The sequence below is a fragment of the Dipteris shenzhenensis genome, chromosome 26 (genome assembly GCF_047967505.1).
Source record: "Dipteris shenzhenensis isolate YYH24624 ecotype China chromosome 26, Dip_SZ_1.0, whole genome shotgun sequence".
NCBI classification, from domain to species: Eukaryota; Viridiplantae; Streptophyta; class Polypodiopsida; order Gleicheniales; family Dipteridaceae; genus Dipteris; species Dipteris shenzhenensis.
In genome coordinates, this window is record NC_141621.1 from 38,868,014 (window position 1) to 38,889,863 (window position 21,850).

At 43.7% G+C, this 21,850-nt stretch overlaps 1 protein-coding gene across 1 annotated transcript in view; it reads right to left on the bottom strand.

Moving 5' to 3' along the window:
* LOC147885043 (putative methyltransferase PMT23) overlaps positions 1-21,850 on the bottom strand; it is a 74,009-nt gene that overhangs the window by 8,128 nt on the left and 44,031 nt on the right. The window contains exons 4-7 of the mRNA XM_087397776.1: positions 11,822-12,092; positions 11,413-11,523; positions 10,918-11,092; positions 10,559-10,831 (exon numbers count right to left, since the gene is read on the bottom strand). Of these exons, the coding sequence (XP_087253902.1) occupies positions 10,559-10,831; positions 10,918-11,092; positions 11,413-11,523; positions 11,822-12,092 (830 nt within the window). The remainder of the gene's footprint in view (positions 1-10,558; positions 10,832-10,917; positions 11,093-11,412; positions 11,524-11,821; positions 12,093-21,850) is intronic.

The window sequence follows — 21,850 nt, forward strand, 5'->3', positions numbered from 1 at the left end:
ATAACTTTGGTTTTTCCCAGGTTGATTTTCATGTCTCAGTTCTCACAAAAATCTTGTAATGCAGTCAAATGCATTTGTAACCCTCGGCTGTGTTTGAGATCAACATTAGCATATAGCAGGGTGTGTATGACGGACTATGCCAAAGTCAATCCTCAACCCATCCTAGGGTATCCACAAAAGAGGCCAGTCTCATTAATGTAGAGGTCAAAGAGGGTGGCAAGAAAGGGCACCCCTGCTTAACCCCAATGGTGCTGCTCACTCATGCGCTGCTCTGTGCAGCCCCCTTTGCCTCTCCTTGTACGCCCCCCGCTCCCCCCTCTGCATGTTTCTGTGCAGACTCCCCCGCTCCCCATTCGCCACTCCCTATGCTCCCCCCCAGCCCCCCTTGCGCATTTCTGGCAAGAAAGGGCACCCCTGCTTAACCCCAATGGTGCTGCTCACTCATGCGCTGCTTTGTGCAGCCCCCCTAGCCCCCTTTGCCTCTCCTTGTGCGCCCCCCCTCCCCCCTCTACATGTTTCTGTGCAGACTCCCCCGCTCCCCATTCGCCACTCCCAATGCTTCCCCTCTGCCCCCCTTGCGCATTTTTGCACAACCCCCTTGCTCCCCCTTTGCCACTCCATACGCTGTCCCCTCCCCCCCCCCACACATGCAGGGCAATCATGCATAGGAAGCAGTTCACCTTTGATGAATAAACAGTAGAGATCGTTGCATCTTACATGTATCTAGGAATGCTTGTCTTTGGTCAATCTGCAAGATGAGACCAGCAAAGCAAGCCTGATTGAAAAGGAGACACACCATGCTTGGCAAGTTTGAGGTCTGTGCTTAAACTCTTGTTTCTAGGATCCTCAGACTGAGTCTTTTATTTTTGGTTCTTTGGTCCGTCCAATTATGTATGGCAGCCCATGCTAGGGCCTTGATCTATTAGAGGTGGGCTAGGCTTGGATGGAGAGGCTCTAGGTTCTTTTATTTGCATGGACGATTTGTGGTAAGCCCTGTTGGAATATAAAGCCAAAGTGAGTCTAAAATGAGTTTCTAGGTGGTCTAGGTGTATTTTATAGTCTAGTGAGTCCTAGACATGCCACGTGTCATATTGGGAGTTATCCCATATACACTGGCTTTCTAGAGTCTAGTGTCACACTATATAGTGTTGTACTTGTCTATTGTCTATCACATCAGTCAACATCAAGCTCTTTGGTATCATGTGAGTACTTGTCCATTGTTTTCATTTTCTTTTCATTTCATTTCCATTATGCCTATTATCTTTCCTTTCCATTCCTAGTGTTAGCTTGCTTCTCTCCCTACCACTATGATCTTTCATGTGGTATCAGAGCCATGTTCCTAGCCCTACTCTCTCTTTCCTTTTCCCTTCCAAGAGGTTGACGTGAGGAAGGCCGATGAAGCTACTCTATCTCCTCCTCCTTGGAAGGCTGTCCTCTTCTCTCCTTCCTTGAGCTCTCTTCTCCACGCCATGATCTGCCACCTCTCTTCTCCTTCCTTCAGCTACATCTTTCTGTGACCCGCCGACAATGTGACGCTTCTATCTGGATCTAGAAGCAAACATTCGAGAAGTTTAATGGTAAGAATTTCCCTACATGGCAAACAAAGATGCGTCTTGTACTTATGAAAGATGGAGTGTGGAGTGTTGTGCGTGGCAAGGAGAAAAAGCCACAATCAGATGAAAAGAAAATTGCACAGTGGGAGAATCTGAATGACAAAGCTCTTTCTCTCATTGGTTTGGGGTTGAGTGATGACGTTATTCATCATTTTGATTTTGATTCCACTGCTCACGACTTAGGGGATAAGTTGGAAGAATTGTTCGGCAACAAAATCATCAATTCAAAGGTATTCCTCAGACAGGAATTCTTCAAGCTGCAAATGAAGCATGAAGACTCTCTTCTTGCTCACTTGAATCATATGGAATCCCTTGTCACTCAGCTTGCTAGTCTGGCGGCCCTTGTAGGGGAAGATGATCAAGTTGTCGTGCTCCTCTCGAGCATTGAGGAAAATTCTAAGTACCAGGAGATTATACCAGCATTGCGTGTGACACAAATGGGTTATCATGATATGGTTGCTATGCTTATTGATCATGACAGATGGTATACAAACACTCCGGACTCCACTGTACTGTACTCCAAGGGTAAAGGCAAAGGCAAATTCAAGCCTTTCAAATGCAATCACTGTGGGAAGCTTGGTCACACCGAGGATCGCTGCTTCCAGAAGCTTGCCAAGCAACAACACAAGGATCATGTCAACTTGGTTGGGGCTACAACAAGTGAAGACAAAGAAGAAGATGATGCTTTGACACCGACTCATGCTCTTATTGCCGACATCAGAGATCTCTCTCTCTATTCAGAGGTCTATGAACCTATGATCGGGACTTTTGTTTCTGATCTATTATTCCTACAGCTTGATGTATTTTGGGATCCTCTGCCCTGGGTAGTCCCCCTAAAATGATATGTATTGAGTGTTTGGTTTTCATTGAGTCTAAAGGTCCTCTGCCTTGGACAGTCCTCCTAAAAAGATGTATTGGTTTTCATATTTTGGTGTATGGCTTCCTGCCCTGTTATGAAGCCAAGGGGGAATGTACTGTGGGAGCCATATGTATTGGCTTTGATAGGTCTCGTTATCAAGCTTGGCCGAGTTCCAGGATGTTGGTGTAATCCTAGACCTATGAGCTGGTCATGTAGCCATGCTATAATGTGAGCCTCTGAGCATGTTGAGTCTCAAGCCATAAGAGTGCTTGGATCAACCTTTGAACACGCTCAGATTTTAGCCTTTGAGTTACATGGGGTGCACAGTTTGATGACTGTCATTGTCATGTTCTGTTCTTGGTTCCATTCTAGTAGTCTCTCACCTTGCCTTCATGGGGGGGTGTTGGAATATGAAGCCAAAGTGAGTCTAAAATGAGTGTTCGAGGTGGTCTAGGTGTGTTTTATATTCTAGTGAGTCCTAGACATGCCACGTGTCATATTGGGAGTTATCCCATATACACTATGGCTTTCTAGAGTCTAGTGTCACACTATATAGTGTTGTACTCGTCTAATGTCTATCACATCAGTCAACATCAAGCTCTTTGGTATCATGTGAGTACTTGTCCATTGCTTTCATTTTCTTTCCATTTCATTTCCATTATGCTTGTTATCTTTCCTTTCCATTCCTAGTGTTAGCTTGCTTCTCTCCCTACCACTATGATCTTTCATGCCCTTAGTCCCACACCAGATTTGTCTTGGCTGAGTTCACAACCCCTCCACTCTAGCTTGACGCAACATTCTACGTGATCACATACCTCCACTAAGTTAGGGATTTTGGTTTCTCGACCTCAAGATGACGTAGGTTACCGTGGCCGGCCTTATCTACATCTGTGACATTAGCACTTGAGGGGGATCTAAGACGTTGGTACGCATGTACATGCAGATGGTTTTCAAAACCTTGGACTGCATGTGGTTGACTGCCTCCTTTTAGTATAGCCTTCAGGTCCCCTCTATTATGCTCACTTATCACGAGGCTAACTAGGTCATTTGAAAGGATTTCATGTAGCTACACACATACAAGACCTAGTTAGCACTTGGTGAGCTTCCTGTGAAGCAATGTTTCTACAGAGATCCCTGCCTGCAGATATCAGAGGGGGCCTCATCAACCCACCAGGCTACACATGGATCCACCTCCCACACTCCTTGATGATCTTGATCAGACAATTTCATGTTTATTTCCATTGATTACGTATTGAGACAGAATGGGTTAAGGGAATACCTAGAGAAGGCCGCATTTGGATCTACAGGACGTTGAGTAAAAGAAGCACTTTGCTTTCAGATATTGAAACAGCTTATGACACCTTAGAATGGAATTTATTCGAGGGTACCCTGCTGCGTTTTGGCTTTTTTCAGATGTTTGGATCAGAGGGGTCTCTTGCTCAACCCACAGCCAGGTGCTTATCAGAGGGGTTAGAGACTCAATCTAGGGACTGCATCATCGGCTCAAAAGGCCGATCACGAATTTTCTTTGGAGTGCGTTTGATGATTCAGCCAATGCCAAAGCTAGGCTGGCTTGAGAGACTTTCATTCTCTCAACATAGGATGGGGGCCTTAATATAATAGATCTGCAAAGCAGAGCCTTTGCTTTGCAAATTTGTGATCTGTGAAGATTTCTTCATTCTATGCATTGGTCTTGTATACCCTCATTAGGTGGAGATTGGACCAGACAACACTAGGCGGACCTTTACGTCCGACACCTTAGGGTGCCTTTCTCCCACCTTATGGGTACCATTTTGAAAATTGGAGCAACTTTAGGAATTCTCTATGGAGGATCCCTCCCTCCTCAAGGGGAGAGATTGATAGGCAGCCTGTCATGTGGCCTGATATGATTCTGGATGATCATGGGAGACCCTTAGATATTTCTAATTACATGCAGTGGTCTAGAAAAGCCACCACAATGATGCCACACCATAGCTTCCTCCTCTCCACAGGCTTAAGACATTTTTTATACTAGTGTTTCTATGTTTACGTTGCACTTGTCTTGGGTGCACACGCCGGCTTGGCTCCACTCATTCAGCTGATTGAATCTGTTTTTTTTGTCTCATAGAGTCTTTGGTCTTTCAAAGACTTTTCGTAAACTTTCTTTCTTTCTTTCTTTCTTTCTTTCTATGTGGGCCTCGAGGATTTTATGAGATGCATAGCTCTCTCAGGCTTTCTAGGTTCGACGCCATTTGGTTGAGCTATGCTCTCTCCCTACAGGGCTGTAAATCTCGATGGAATGATGGTAGAGATCATAGTGAGTATTTTAGCTTGGCATATCTGGAGATCTTGATGCATAGAGGCACCTGATATTTGCCAGGCCCAACTATCTCACACTATGGCTAGTATTTGGAAAGACACTGTATACACTTTGATGGCAATTTGGTTAAGTATGCAGGGGTCTTCTAGGGATCCTTCTACCAAGAGGACTTTCTTCCTCAGGGAGTGGAGAGTTTATCCCTTGTTTTTGGAGGTCACTATAGGTTTGAGGTGGCACTTTCAGCATCAGTCCTAGATAATAACCAGCCTTTTTTTATGAGTAGAGCTTGACCCTCTCAAGTGTTTCTCATTCCATGCATGGTGTACTCTTGCCTTGAACGCTTTGCTCTTGGGGCTTTCCATACGTAATAGAAGTCTTTTTTATGGACAAAAAAATGAATGAAAGTAAACATTACAAAGACAAGATAATCACCATTGGGACACGAGACAAGCATCTTTTACTTTCGAAGGGAAAGAATTGGAAGTGGTTTCATTCTACAAAAAATTTGGGTCTAGAGTTAAGAACAATTACAAATGGAAAACATAGTGGAGAAAAGAGTCATGGGAAGCATTAAGGCGCTATATAGCTTCCAAATAAATGCAAAAAGTTACACTTATGGAACTGGGAGATGAGGAAGTTCATGTACACAATGTTGGCATAGATAGTAATTCTCTACCGATGCCATGTTTGGGCACCAAGACTCTCTAAGGATATTGGAAAAGAGTAGAGGCACTACAAAAAAGTTCCTCATCGGAGGGTTGGGAATTAAGGTACTCCTACATAGAGCTATGGATGCAACAAAAGACAATGGCTGATACAAAGATGGAATTAAATGGCTGGAGTTTTGGGGGATAAATGCCATAGATTTTTATGACAAAGCGGAAGAAAATGTTGACACATGAAGACAGATATGCCTTCATTTGTGAACCTTGAGTTCACTCAAGGACCACCTTCCCATATAACTCTCTACTCTTGGCCTACGATTCATAGACCTACCATTTGATTCATCCTAATGAACTACATAGGAGGGGCTGAAGCCCTAGCTTCACCAGGAGGGTTCACCCTCACACCTCCATGCCTCTGCTACATGTTGGGTTCATTCATCTTTTTGCAACAATTGTTGCATTTACAATTTTATGCTTTCCTTCTAGCTAGTGTTGACATTTCCCTTGTACCAATCCATTGCATGTGTGCATCCGTTTGTGCATATGTGTGTGTGTGTGTACATGTGATATTGCAAATGCTTATGTTGGGATTGAATATGCCAAGTATACAGAGCAGAATGTTCTATTATTGCAAGTTGGCATTGCCAAGGCTTTTGATACTATTCAATGGGATTTCATTGTGCAGACTATGCAACCTTTGGGTTTTGGACATAAATTGAAGCATGTTATCTATTGTCTCTATAGTGACAATAAAGCTGCATGCATATTGTTAGAAGATATCTTGAAATTTTAGACACTCCCTTGTTCGGTCTGCCAGGGTTGTCCTCTTAGTGCCATTTTATAAGCCATAGCAACTCATCCCATGCTTCAATATATGGATCATTTGATGGCGACTAACAGGTTACATGGATTGGAGATTCCTGGAAGTCGACCTATGGTTGCTCAGGCTTATGCAAATGATTCTTTTTTTGTGCCATGAAACAGTTATCCAAGCTCTTTCTTTATATGGACTATGTCATGACAAGAGAAATCACTAATCCATGGTTAGTAGACATTAAAACATTATTATATATTATACGCCAATGGTCTAACATGTATATGTATTTATGATGGACACCGACCGATTTGTTATGGCGGTGGATCATCTCAGTAGATAGGACTAGTCAAGCTAGAGCCATTGCTTCAGACGGCATCGAATTTGGACATGTGATACTTATTCTATTAATAAAAATGTGCACACATATGTCTAGGTCCTAGGGGCAATAGGAAGGGAAGGGTGCATTAAGGTGCATTGAATGGTCGATGCATGGGTCATAGGATAAGGGTAGGTATGGAAAGATGGAACTTGAGTGATCTCAAGGGACATTAATGAAAGGGTACCACCCTTTCATTGTGAATCTCACGTAGCATTCTTCATTCACCTTGCATTCATCCGCCATCTCACACACACCTTGCATGTAGGTCAAAACAGAAACAAGTACTCTCACGAGGGTGCTCTTCCCCATTGGAGGGCCAATTGGCATTGAAATTCTCCATGCATTGCACACATTTGCATTCTTGAGAAAGTTGGTTCTTCACAGATTAGCTACTGGTCTTCATGTGAATTTTCAGAAATCTTGCCTGTTGCCTTTGCATTCAAAAGACTGGCATAGTCTTGTATGGCCAAGTGAAATTCTTTTGCCTGCTAAGTTGGTACACCATCTTGGTTATCCTACTTGTCGTCAACAGATTGACTGGGTCCTTGTCAAATTAAAGAAAAAGCTTGAATATTGGAACCTGGCAACTTGGCCTCTACATGTTCGGCTCCGAATTGCCCAATCTATCTTGGTGGCATATATTCAATTTTATTTGCCTTTGATCTTCTTTACCAAGGAAAATCTTACTTCCTTTATATCCACTGTTATGGAATTTTTTGGCATTCAAAACATGGTAAGAAAAGCTTGCGCTTACTTCCTTTACAGCAGTTATGTTCGCCAAAAATGCATGGGTGTATGGGTTTCAAAAGTCTAAGTTGCTGCCTTTGCATTAACAAGACTGACATTCTCTTTTATGGCTAGTGGAAATTATCCAACCCACTTAACTGGTTCACCATCTTGGTTATCCTTTAGGTTGGATGATTACTTGTCGCCAACAGTCTGACTGGATACTTGCAAAGCTGAAGAAAAAGCTGGAATACTGGAAGTTAGCCACTTGGCCATTGCATGTCAGGCTACGGATTGTTCAATCCATTTTAATGGCATATATTCAGTTTTACTTGCCTCTGATTAAGTTCACCAAGGGAGATCTTACATCTTTCATGTCTACAGTTATGGAAACCTTCTGGTGCTACAAACATGGCAAAAAAGGTTTGAGATTGCTTTCTGTGCAGCATCTCTATTCGCCAAAGATGCAATGGGGGACTCAATATTCTTAACATCCATGTGCATATGCTTGCTCATAAAGGCAAAATGATGCTGCAAATTATGCAGGGTTCTCCGCCTTGGGCTGCCATGATGCACCATTTTCTCTTACAACTCACCACCCTTGCCTTTGGCTATTGGCAGCCCACTCACTGGGACTTTCTTTTGGGATGTATTGATGGTAAGATCAAAGGCTGTCCACTGGTATCCAACATGTTGATGGACTGGAAACACATCCTCTCGCATTTGGAATGGCACCTTGCAAATTCTTTACGTTTTCGTCCCTCCACTAGCTTTTCAGGAGCCTAGACGTTCGTACTTCCTTAGTTTAAAAGGGATCCACTCAATTGCAGATGTTATTCATGATGATGGGACACTTCTTTCTTTTCCTTTGGTTGTTGCAAAATATGGTCTTGGCATGCATTATCGTCCTATATGGCACACTATTACTCATATGCTTCAATATTTTCAGCTAGTACTGCCACTAGAGATTCAGGACCGCGGCTTCAAGATTGGACTCTTCATCTGCCAGGGTCGACATGCCGTCCTTTGAGGTTGTCTCACATTACATTATCTTCTTCGTATGAAGTTCTTTTACACTTGTCTTGGGTATCACAGTGGGCGAACCATCTTTGGCACATGAATCATCCTACAAAGTGGTGGCGTAAGAGATTGGGAGGAATTTGGACTTCTAAAATTCCTCTTCGACAACAGGTTTTCTTGTGGAGAGTCTTGCTACTAGGACTTCTTCAATCTAGGCAGCTTTTGGCACACATACATATTGCTCCGACTATTTGTCGCAGATGTTTGGCTCCACGGGAATCAGTGCCTCATCTTCTTTGGCATTTTCTCGCACACCCGTGATTTCTTGGACTCTCTTGGGCAGTGTTTGAGAACCAGATTTCCAAATGCTACTTTTGGGAAGTTTTTTTGGCTTATTGGGATTCAACTACCTAGACAGGAGTTGGATTTATTTTTCACCTGGGTTTGCTACTGGGCACTCTCGACTCTATGGAAGGATAGGAATCATAGACTTTGGTGATTCTACTTTCTCTCTATTTACTCTTTTTTCAGGCACTTCTTGCAGCAATTTTTCTATGATTGTCTGTAAACTCAGTACATAGACTCTCATGTATACTTGCCATATATTGAGATCTTTTTTTGATGTATTTTGACACATCCTATTTCGGGATAGTGAATCTGTAATATAAAGTGACAAAAATTTTCACAAAAAAGAAAAGAAAAAAGAATAGTGTGTGCATTTCATCCTATGGACATACCGTATCATCGGTCTTTGGTGATCCCTCTCTTGCTAAATAGCAATTCTTTCGAGCATCTTTACAACAATCATTTTATGATTGTCTACATGCGTGGGATCTAGATTATCCTGCCTTCTTATCATATAATGACGTCTTCTGATGTTTTGTAGCTGGTTGTTCCTTTCCTTGGGATTGTTATTTGTAATATAATGACAAATGGATTTCACCCAACAAAAAAGTTCTTATCCCCCCCCAAAAAGCATCTATCCTATCTCTGCATACATGTGGAGGGAAATTAAGTCTAGAAGGCCTCGACCATTGATATTCTGCTGTTTTTGAGTTCTTCCATTAGGCTCTCCTTTGGAGTCTAATGTCATGTACATTGATTTTATGTTAATATAGTAATGTGCTTTCACCAAAAAAAAAAAAAAAGCGTGTGTGTGCATCTGTGCGCGTGCGTTATTGGGCACTATGGACTCTTTGGAAAGACCATAACCATCGAGTCTTTGGTGATCCATCTCTGGCTAAGTATCAATTCTTCTGGGCATCCCTAAGGCAACCATTGTATGATTGTCAACATGCGTTGGATATAGATTATCCTACCTTTTTGTCATATAATGATAATGTTTGAGAACTTGTAATTGGTTGTCCCTTTTCATGGGAGTGTTCTTTGTAATATAAGGACGAATGGATTTCACCCAAAAAAAAAAGTATATGTGCGCGCGTACATTCTTTTTAAATGAGATACTCCTTTTCACAAGAAAGTGTGTGCGCTTCTTTCTACAAGTATTTTTGGTTGTTTGGTTTTCATCCAGTCACAAGGGTTTTGATCTCCTTTTTTACTGGGTTCGTTATTCAACTATATGGACGCTATGGAGGGACCACAACCATTGGGTCTTTGGTGATCGCTCTCTTGCTAAATATCAGTTTTTCCGGGCATCTCTACAACAATCATTCTATGATTTTCTACATGTGTGGGATTTAGATTATCCTACTTTCTTGTCATATAATGATATCTTCTGATGCTTGCAACTGGAGGTCCTTGCTTTGGGACTGTTTCTTGTAACATAATTTCAATGTATTTCACACCCCCAAAAAAAAAGTGTATGTAGGAAAACAAGCCGATGAAGCTACACACTAGACTATGACTTCTTCTTCACTGGGTGTCGTTACTGGGCTTTATGGTCATTATATCATGCCTGGATCTCTCACTTGTATGGGCTTTCCTCTGTGGATATTTATCATTTTTTCCGATCCTCCCTGCATCAGTTTCTTCAGGATGCATACGGCCAAGGAGATCTTCCTTGGCCCAGTTAAAAGCATTCTTTCATTGTTTTTGGTTCTCCAATGGAAGTTGCTCCCCCTTAGAGCGCTTTCGAATATACATTTTCTCTTCATGATATACTCCCTTTTACCCCAAAAAAAAAGTGTGAAGGAAAACAATAAGGTGGTGTCTCTTCTTACCCCCCGTATCCTGCTTTCATGTCCATCACATTCCGAATGCTGGTCCAATCAACCCCAAGACCTTCAAGGTAAGACTTCCCAACTACTCGCCTCCAGTGTTCAGTATCCATCTGGAATTCCACTGCCGCAGGTTGTCCAAAGAGGCTTTTCTGAGAATTGTTAAGCCACCCGGGTGTTGAATCAAGGCGTTGAGGCCAAGCTTGAGGCCACTCTGCTCCATGAACACCTGTATCAGTTGGAATGCTTTGTAGGCATTTCTCCAAAGGTGTATACCTATCCAGACAAGAACATGCCAGTTAAAAGCCAAACTCTAAACACAAGGGGTGACAGGTATAAAGTTTATGGCATGTCTAGAATACCATGCAGCATCTGGATTCTCTTTTTCATTGCAAATAGGAGGGTCCATTTTGACCCTTTTGTCATAGCAGGAGTTAGATGTTGGCTTTTGATAAACAGCGAAACCGACACCTGAAGTAATCCCTTTCACTTTGGTTGTCAGGTTCCAGCACATAGATTCCGTCAAGGCTACCATGGCTGCAAAGTATATGCGACAAAAAAATTGTCACAGGTCTCATGAAATGTAAGGAAAGAAAATCAATAGTGATTTACTTTCTTTCCATGTGTAGAAAAAGTAAATGTTTGTCAAAGGTTAAGTCAGCCTAATGTCTGAGATACAAAATGATGCATCAATACAAAACAGTATGATTTTTCTTTCTCACAGTTAACCAAAAACAAGAACAAGTATAAATAATTAACATTTGACTACATGCTGTTGCTGTAATAATGTTACTACACCAATACTGCAAGTGTCAAAAGACTCATAATGCATGAAATCGTAAGCAAGGATGTCCAACCTTTCCAGAAGTCCAAATCTTCAGGCTGGTTCCGATAAACTGGAGTTGCAGACCATACAAAGTAGCCACCAGGTCTGAGAAGTCTGTTTACCTCAATAAGCCGCTTTCCACCTGTAGTATGTTCATGCAATGATGAAGTTAAATTGTTTTCCTCCCAATCAATAAGCCACTTATAAGATTTGTACTTTTCATTTGTTAGCACTACATTCTAGGTAGTGGTATTCCGATGTGTGACCCATTTGATCTAGAAGAGTTAAGGGTTGAATCGTTTGCTACATCTAAGATGATTATTGGATGCTTTGCTCTCTATCTTTGTTTGAAATATTTTTTTGAAAACCAAAAGGTAGTGCTAGTGGGCCCTCTTTTTTGACTGTATGGCTTACAAAGCTTGCATAACCACATAATTTACCATCTCCATCCCAATGGATTCTGCATCTTGCACAGTGCGCTAGGTCAAAGGCGTTGCTTGGAAAGGGAAGCCGTTGTGTGCCCACCACAGCTGATATTGCTGGTATGCCTCGTTCAAGGGCAAGCTGAACTTGTGCTTCATGCTCATCCTTTGGAGCAAATGACATGGTAAGCACATCTTTTTCAAAGAGGTATCCTCCAAAACTCGCAACACCACATCCAATATCCAGAACCACTCGAGTGTGTTTGCCCCATGCCACATCTCCTACAAACTAACACAAAAATGTAAAGATTTAATTAAAAGGTAGCTAAAGTGGAGCAAGACTGAAGCAACGAAACAAAGTTATTGAAAGAAATCGCGAAGACGTAACAAAAAAAAATTATAAGCATGTCTTGAACCTAGAAACAACGTCTGAGATTAATTGGCTATCATGTCACTTGGCATAAAGATTTTCAAATAAGAAGAATTGGGAAAGAGACGTTAATATCTGCTCAATTTTCAATATGCTTGTTATTTTCTGTTTTGTGCAACAATGATTCATGATAAATTTTTTGTTCTATAGTAGGTATTAATCCAGGTATGGACTTGGATTTCTCAAAGTTGATACACTCAACTCCTTCACCACTGGATGGGAGAGTTTTCTAAAGAGAATGAGACGAGAAGGTGACCAAATCGTGTGGATGTCAGGTGGATGTTGTGTGACCACAATATGTGGAGTTCATAGGGAGATATTGGGTGTCTATACAGTTTTAGGAGGCCTGATGGATTTGCTCCTTTCCCACTTCACCTCTACTTGCATCCCATAAACAAAATATGAAGCACAAGGCTTATTCAAATAATCTGTTGTCATTTTTAGTGGAGACACAGGATAAGCCTGAGGTCATTGAGGGAGAGACAATCTGATTGGAAAATTTTTGAAGGATGCCAAGGAGCTGTTTGAGATTTGGTATGTTTAAAACTGCTCCTCCTGCTCACGAAGCTGCTCCCCCGCCATAGCCTTCCCTCTCCCTTCCCCTCCTCGTCGCACCCCCCCCCCCCCTTTCTCTTTCTCACCTGCCATTCCCCCTTATCTTTTCCAACACCCTCGCTGCATGAATCTGTCTCAGTTCGCTGCATTTCCAGCCTGTTTGGTTGGATCTTGATGGCCCATGTGCTAGTCTCGTCTCTCTCAGGAAGCAATTCAGTACCTTTTCAGGTCACAATGCCTCTTGGAGCCACTTGCTGCTGTTCGCGTCTGTAATCTGAGGCCGAGTGGACCTGGGGTGTTGCACAGCTGTTTGTGCCTCTTCTGGAAGCCTCCTAGCAGGTCACAACACTTCCTTGAGCCCTTGGTATTGCTTGCAGCTGGTTCTTGGGGTGTAGAAACTAGCCTGCTGTTCGGGAGCTCTGGGACGCAATTGTCTGCTACCCTTTGTGTGACCAGCAGTTCGCTCTTGGGGGTCGGTTCCTTTGCTGCACTGGTCGCCTTTTTTCAGGCCCCTTAGGATAAGTGTTTGCAAGGCCCGACGAAGCCTCCTTGCAGGTCACGGATGTTCTAGATGCCCTTGGGGCTGCTGGCAACTGTTTTCTTGGGGTGTAGTTTTAGAGGATTTTTAGCTTGCTGTTCCGGGGGCTCCCAGGCTTTTTCTGTAGCTCAGCAGAAAGAGCTTGGGCTGGGCTATCTCTTCAGCCTGGTCGCTCTCTCTTGGAACCTTTGGACAGAGTTTTCCAGGCCCCTTTGCAGCTCATTGATCCAAGCTTTGTGTGGCTTCTTTCAGCTTTTTGCCAGCCTTTACTAGTGTTGGGAGCAGCTTCTCTGCCCAAACCTGTGGCTGGCCTTTCCTTGCTCCTCCCTCCCCCCCCCCCTTTTCCTTCTACGCAACCGTGTGTTATTGCCTTCATTGGGAGGGCTTTTGGCACGATGCCTGAGTCTCCGTCCAAAAAACAGAATCAGTGGTAGGAGATGATCAGATTCCTTGCCTCAGGTTGATAGCTGAGTGCCCAGAGATCCTACCAAAGGAGATCATTCTTGAGACTCGATGGTGGAGAGATCAAGCAGCGCATCGAGATCTCGGGGCTGCCAAGGTAGTGCCTACAGTGCAAAGAGATGATGCACTTGGCACGGGACTGTCGGAGGGGTTTGGGAAGAGCCCCATCAGGTATAGAAGGCAGCACATTTGAAGAGAGCTCAACCCATGGCTGGACAGGCAGCACATTTGAAGAGAGCTCAACCCATGGCTGGAGTCCCAAGCTCCCTGGGTAGAGCCTTCTGAAGGGACTCGGACCAAGGTGGCACGCAAGAAGCCTAGAATGAAGACTTTGAAGAACCATATGCGGGACGGAGAATGGAGGGTAGAGAGGGAGGCAGACTCCTCAACCCTAGGGGAAGCAGTCGAAGGGCACCATAGTGGGCTGCCCTCCAACCCCCAATGATAGTGGTTCAGAGCACCCAGGTGTTGGCAGTAAGCCTCATGGGGGGCTTGATCTTTGTAAGACTCCAGATGCTTGTTATTGGAGGCACTTGATTGGTGCACAGCGTTAGCTCGTGGTGGTTGGTGGTTGCTGGTTGGACCATGCAAGGACGAAGTCTTTGATTGGTCAAAACACGTAGTTCATGGCAGTAGAACAAATGTAAACGACTTTATCTATCCACGTTTTTATCTGTAGCCTGAACCTCTACTCGTCATTGAAACAATCACGGGCGATGGCTATCTGTTATTCCACCCAGCCTATTCTCATGAATCGTAAATCGTCAGATACGTACGTTATTTCATTCATACCTATCCATGAGACCCTCAATTCCCTAGATAGTTCTCCTTGCCAAATGTCATCAATTTAGCCTCTCCACTTGGTGCACCTTTTTACCCCTCTCTTGGGGCACATTAAAAACCACTTGCCCCTTGGCATTATTGCACATTTAGGTGCACCTAGGCCTTAGCACTCAGAACTATCTAGTCAATGCCATTCCACCCTCACCTAGGACCTTGGCAGTTACTTCTCTTGACCATTTCAATTACGCACATTAACTTTTACAAAAGTTGGTCATCTAAGAGAAAATGCCCACCGATCTATCCGAGGTCATGCTATCCCGGCTAGAGCATAACATTCCTTCCCTCTTCAAGCATCAGCGTCCTCGATGATGAAATCTGGGAACGCTCTCCGTAACTGGTATACGGATTCCCAGGTAGCTTCCGATAGAGGCTGACCATGCCATGTAACCAACACCGTGGGTATCTTCCGATTTCGTATTTGCATTGTTCCTCGGTCCAGGATTCTTGTTGGCTGGCGCCTTGCAATATCCTCTATCTCCTGAAACAAAACCACACCTTCGATTAGTGAGTCACCTGTATGCAAAAATTTCTTTAAGCGCGAAACATGAAAAACCGGGTGCACCTTACACCCCTGTGGCAATTCTAATTTATAGGCTACACTGCCTATTCTCTTTAGAATTAACCACGGCCCACAGTATCGAGGTGATAACTTAGCACACTCTCCTGAAGTCAGCGACTTCGAGTGCGAAGGAACTCTGAGAAAAACTTTTTCTCCTTCTTTAAATACTCTTATAGACCGATTTTCATCCGCATACACCTTGGCTCTATCCATAGCCTGGCGGATATTAGCTCTCGCAAGTGCTAGCATCTCCCGCATCTGAACTACAAAGTTCGCGGCACTAGGCACTTTCTGAGGTACTCCAACTATAGTCGGATTGGCTGGTCTATAACCATAGTTCAGTTCAAACGGACTGAACCCGGTAGAGGAATGTTTCCTATCATTGTAGGTAAACTCCAACAATGGCAACCACTTGTCCCATGTATGTTGCCTCAATGACACATATGCCCTCAGCATATCCTCTAAAGTCTGGTTGACTCTCTCCGTCTGACCATCCGTCTCAGGATGATCCCTACTACTCATTCCCAACTCAGTCCTTAGTGTCTCAAATACCGCTGTCCAAAAATGACCGGTAAATCTAACATCTCTGTCTGACACTATGGATCTAGGCAATCCATGCAGACGAAATATATGTCTAATAAACAAATCCGCCACTTGCGGGGCACTAACAGACTCTCTAGTCGGAATGAAGTGAGCCATCTTGGTTAGACGATCAACCACCACAAGGATAGAATTATACCCTCCTTGTGTTGCAGGTAGCCCTACAATAAAGTCCATGGAAATGCTCTCCCACTTAGTGGTATTTCCAAGGGCTGTAAAAGTCCGGGTGGCTTCACCCGCTCGGCCTTACTTACCTGACACGAGAAACACCGTGTCACATATTCATGAATATGCTTTTTCATCTTTGGCCAAAAGAAATCTCGCTTCACGAGATCATGTCTTCTCGACACCTGGATGTCCCGCACACGGGCTATCATGGCATTGTCGAATGACTCTCTGCCTGAGATCATTCTGACCAGGTACTACAACCTTGCCATTTCTAACTAGCATACCATCCCTTATGGTATATCTTGCATAAGTTTAGCCTTTTCTGGATGCCAGGTCATCCTTTTCACTTTCCCCGGGTTTTAACACATGAGCCTTAGGCCATAAGCTCTGGACAAACTCGTCCACCCTTTGAGTTTCTCTTATCTCGGTCATTAGAGCACTCTCTAATACCGTGAAACTCAGGTTGTGCATAATGCGAGACAACGCATCAGCCACCTTATTATCTTTTCCTCTTCGGTACCGAATCATTAGATTAAACTCCTGCATGAGCTCTGCCCACCTAGCTTGGCGGCCCCTCAAGTCAGGCTGTTTACAAAAATGTTTCAGAGTATCATGATCCACATCCACATAAAACTCTGAACCATACAAATAATGCCTCCATGTTTTCAAAGCATGGATAACAGCATACAACTCCAATTCATGAGTTGGCCAATTCCTTTGAGAGGGAGAAAGCTTCTTGCTTTCAAAGGCTACTGGCCTTCCCTCTTGAAGGAGGATTGCTCCTACCGCAATGCCACTTGCATCGGTTTCTAGAAACAACGGTTTCTGGGGATCAACTATTTTTAACACCGGTCCTGAGACCACAGCTTGTCTTATGGTGTTAAAACTTTCTTGTTGATTCTGTCCCCAAATAAAAGGTACTTTATCTGTGGTCAGATCAGTCAATGGCGATACTATTCCGGAATATCCTTTGATATGCCTTCTATAAAACTGGACAAATCCCAAGAATGATCGCAACGCGGTCAGACTCTGAGGGATTGGCCAAGTTAGTATCGCAGCCACTTTCTTTGGATCCATTTCTACCCCCTGTGGAGTAATTATGAACCCTAAATATTCAAGCCTAACAATACACAGTATAGTTTTCTTCTTATTCACATAAAGACTGGCTTTCTTCTTAAGTGTTCACGATGCTCAGTAACACTTTTACTGAATATCAAGATATCGTCAATAAAATGTACTACGAACTTTCCGATATACGAACGTAGCAAATCATTCATAAGCATGACGAAGGTCGCTGGAGCATTGGTAAGTCCGAAGGGCATTACCAAAAACTCATAATGACCAAACCTGCTTCTAAAAGCGGTTTTATGCACATCCTTGGCTCTAATCCGAATTTGATGGTAGCCGCACTTAAGATCTATCTTGCTGAAAATCACGGCTCCATGTAATGCATCTAGCAAATCATCAATCCGAGCCATCGGATACCTGTGCTTAACAGTGATTTTATTCAATGCTCTGTAATCTATACAGAGGCGAAACGTATCATTCTTTTTCTTCTTTAATATCATTGGCGAAGCAAAAGTTGAGAAACTTGGTTGAATCTGCCCCAACTTGAGGTATTCTTCTAGTTGTCTACGCACCTCCGCCTCTTCAGCAAAACTCATTCTATAGGGAGGTCTATTTACAGGTTCTGCCCCGGGATCAGTTCAATCTTATGTTGAACTTTCCGCTCTGGAGGTAACCCATAAGGTAGTTCATCCCTAAAACATTCAGAGAACTCCTCTGTTATAAGATTAGCCAGCTTGGCCATCTCGCCACTTTGCGTAACATCAGTGCTAGCCGAAGAATCATCAACCGGATCTACCGATGCTGTGCAAAGGAATAACAACTCTACTTGAGCCTTTCTGATTTCCATCACGGAAACCAACGGTCCCTGAGGTATATCTTTTTCACCTCGCAATACATAAAGCACATCATTCATCTTGAACTGATATACGTGCTTTTTCCAATCAATGGCTGGATTCTTCTTAGAATGCCATGCCATACCCAGGGCTATATCTGCATGAGCAAGCTTAGTCATTTCAAAATCAAGCTCCTCAGCATAGTCCTGAATCCGAAGCTCCAACTGGGTAACCCTTTGGTCCCATACTTCAGTTGAACTACCATCTGCCATCCTGACTGTATACGCATAGTCAGATGGACTTGTCTTTAATTTCAGCCTCTTCACGAGCTTGGAGTTAATCACATTGTGAGTTGACGCCGAGTCAAACAACACAATGACATCATGACTGGCCACTTGCCCTATCATTTTAATTAACTCCGTATCATTGAAGGCTGTATACCCCGTTGCTACGGGCTTAGATAGGATGTTATCAGGTGCACTCGTCACTAACTTAGCAACAGATACACATAACAAACAAGGTACTAACCTCTGAGAAGGTCCCGCCAGTTGCATCTGCATATGTTCCGCATTGGGACTCTCTTGCATTTCTACGTCGCATTCAGATATTATCATATTAGCCGTGCGACGGTCTTTATTCAGTGGACAATCCTTCCACTGATGTCGCTGAAGGCAGCCGAAGCACAATCCTTCTTTTCTAGCTTTCTCTTTTTGTTCAGGGGTCAACGAGGACTTTGACCAAGCCCGGGCTGCCATTGGAGTTATTTTCCTTTTCACCCCAACGGTGGTACTTGTTTTTACTGGTCCCTCAACCGGCTTCACCTGCTTGGTTTGGCCACTTGGCTGCGAGACACTTGTCTTTGAAACCCATTTCCTCGGAAATCCCCCTCTTTTCGGGTACTCATACTGAGTCCCTGCCTGCACATATCCACCAGATCTGCCTCTGGCATCCTCATAGTTCAGGGCTACTGCAATAGATTCATCTAATGTAGTCACATACTTAGCCCGAACTTCCATTTTGATCTTGTCGTTCAGTCCATAGATATAGTCTTTTAACTGAACCGACATAGGGAGAGGGTCTGTTATTTTCATGACACATTCCCTGAATTTGTCAGTGTACTCTGCCACTGACAGACTCCTTTGACGAAGATTTCTATAAGCATCCCAAGCTCGGGATTCTTCATCAGGTGGGAGAAAGTGTTTCTTGAATTCAACTTTAAACCCTTCCCAGGTGGTTGGAGCAACTTGATCCTTCTGTTGCTTTATCCACCATCTGTTCGCTGCCTCAATAAACAGGTGTGTGGCCTCGCGAATTTTCTTTAGATCGGATCTAATTTCACAAATGGCGAAGGCTTCTTCCCACTTGTGTAACCAAACCTCGATCACATCAGAACTGCGCTCGGTCATCCGACCAGCGTACTTCTCCGGTCTATAATTAGCGATATTAGGCACTTTGACCCTTGCGCGCTCTAAGGAATGTATACTGGGCTCTGGCTCTGCTGGAGCTTTGCCCTTATCAATTCTATAGACGGTCTAGCCGACAAGGCTTGCACCATCTCCCTGATCTCATTTTGACCAGCATTCACTTGAAGCTGCTGGTTCATAATCTGCTGTAAAGCATCTTCTAATATCGAAATCCTACCAATCAATGTAGGTGCTGCATGATGTGACATCTGTTGTGTAGACTGCACTCTAGACTCACTAGGATTCACCCTTGAATTCTGCCCTTCTGCCTCCATAGTTTCACAATAGAAGATGGGATTTTTTTTATTTTTTTTTTCAGTCTTATCTAAAACCCAAATAACCAATATATACACCCTTCACTTCTGTTCTGCTTTCCAGGTTTTTTTTTTTTCTTGTTTCTTTTCGACGGCGCAGAAATAACAGGACATATGAAAAACAAAAAAAAAACTGCATGGAAAGAAAGGCTCCCTGATGAAATAATCTGACGTTGCGGAGCCAAGGCTGGCGTTGCCTCACGAGAGAAACTGGGCAGCCCAGTGGGTGGAGGTCCAAGCCCGAAATGATGGCTCAGTAATAGACCTGCATCTCCAATCCAAAGTCGCCCTTTATTTGCGCACGCAGGGATGCCAGCAGTTGCTCCAACGACCCCCTTTCCAAAATGTCTCAACGTCCGCTCGAATTCGACGAAGTCGATAGCCTCGTTTACCCGTCACCACCTTGGACTGCTTATCCCCCTTGACCAGTCGCAATTTCTTCGCCGCCTGCTGTCCGTCCACGTAGTCCCTTCACGCACAGCCTTCGTAGGCCACGGTGGCCATTAATTTCAATGCTCAGGCATGCGCGTCGCTCGTGCTTCCACGACCCATCTCTGCTTGCTCACAACCAGCCATACTCCAGGAGCGGAACAAACAGATTCATTATGCGACGGTCAGTAGCTCTCGGGTCTTCACCAAATTCTTGCTCGAGGCGATCCAATCTGAGCACGTCACCCAACTCGGTAGACCCCCAACCACACAGTTGAAAACGCCGTCACTTAGGCGTCACCTACACCAGTCGTCGTAAATCACGAATCCCCCTTCATCCTCTAGCCTTGCTCTGATACCAAAATGTAAACGACTTTATCTATCCACGTTTTTATTTGTAGCCTGAACCTCTACTCGTCGTTGAAACAATCACGGGCGATGGCTATCTGTTATTCCACCCAGCCTATTCTCATGAATCGTAAATCGTCAGATACGTACGTTATTTCATTCATACCTATCCATGAGACCCTCAATTCCCTAGATAGTTCTCCTTGCCAAATGTCATCAATTTAGCCTCTCCACTTGGTGCACCTTTTTACCCCTCTCTTGGGGCACATTAAAAACCACTTGCCCCTTGGCATTATTGCACATTTAGGTGCACCTAGGCCTTAGCACTCAGAACTATCTAGTCAATGCCATTCCACCCTCACCTAGGACCTTGGCAGTTACTTCTCTTGACCATTTCAATTACGCACATTAACTATTACAAAAGTTGGTCATCTAAGAGAAAATGCCCACCGATCTATCCGAGGTCATGCTATCCCGGCTAGAGCATAACAACAAATGCATGGGATCAATGGTGCATTGCATGGCAGTTGGAGAGTTCTAGTAGCAGGAAGCGGCAAATGATTTGTTACTAAAACTTCACAAAGACGACTCATCTCCTCTCTTTGTCGAGGGTGCGAGCCTATGGTATTTTACCAATGAGAGTCAACAAATTGAGGTCATTTTTGGTCTTATGCAGCTGCTTGTAGATGTGTCTAGAGGGTCTTGAGTCTAGTCTTTGAGTCTCGTCTGTTGTACGCAGCAATAAATGCGGTAGCAATGAGCTGCAATCCGTGAGTCATCACATCTATCTTAAATACAAGGTTCTACATTGAGTCGCATCTCATTTACAGGTTTATATTTGCTGGTTGAAGCATACTGTGTGGATTCAAGTTGTTGCAGTTCTATATCACATGTGCTTGAGATATTTTCAAGCTGTGAGTTCTTCTCTTATAGGCGGTGTCTTTTTCAAATATGTTTGTACTTCCTCTGTGTCCCAATCATTCCTTGTCTATATTGTATGACAGCGTCATCTTATGTGGTAAAATCAATTTGGATTATGAGGCTCTAAAAGCCAACAGTGGTATCAAGAGCGGTTTGGGTCCATGCAACTCAGAGAAATCTGATGGCTTGTGAAGGTTGTGATTCGTGATTCTACCACAATGATCCGAGAGGGATTCTAAGGGTCCAAGAGCGTGCTGTATATTTGAGAAAAGTTTTTGTTTCAGGTCCTTGGCAAAAGAGGTTCATGGATGCTCTGTTTTGGTGGCCTGTCTTTTTCTCTCTACTGGATGTCTGTTGATGCATGCAACTGTGATTGGTTGTCTCACCTCGTTTGTGAGGAATGAGATTCTTGGTGGCAGACTGCTGATGCTTATTCTAGAGTCTCTGTCTTGGTTTTGAGGACAAGGTGTAGTTGCGTTGCTGATTCTAGTTGGCAACTCTTTATGCTTTTTTTTT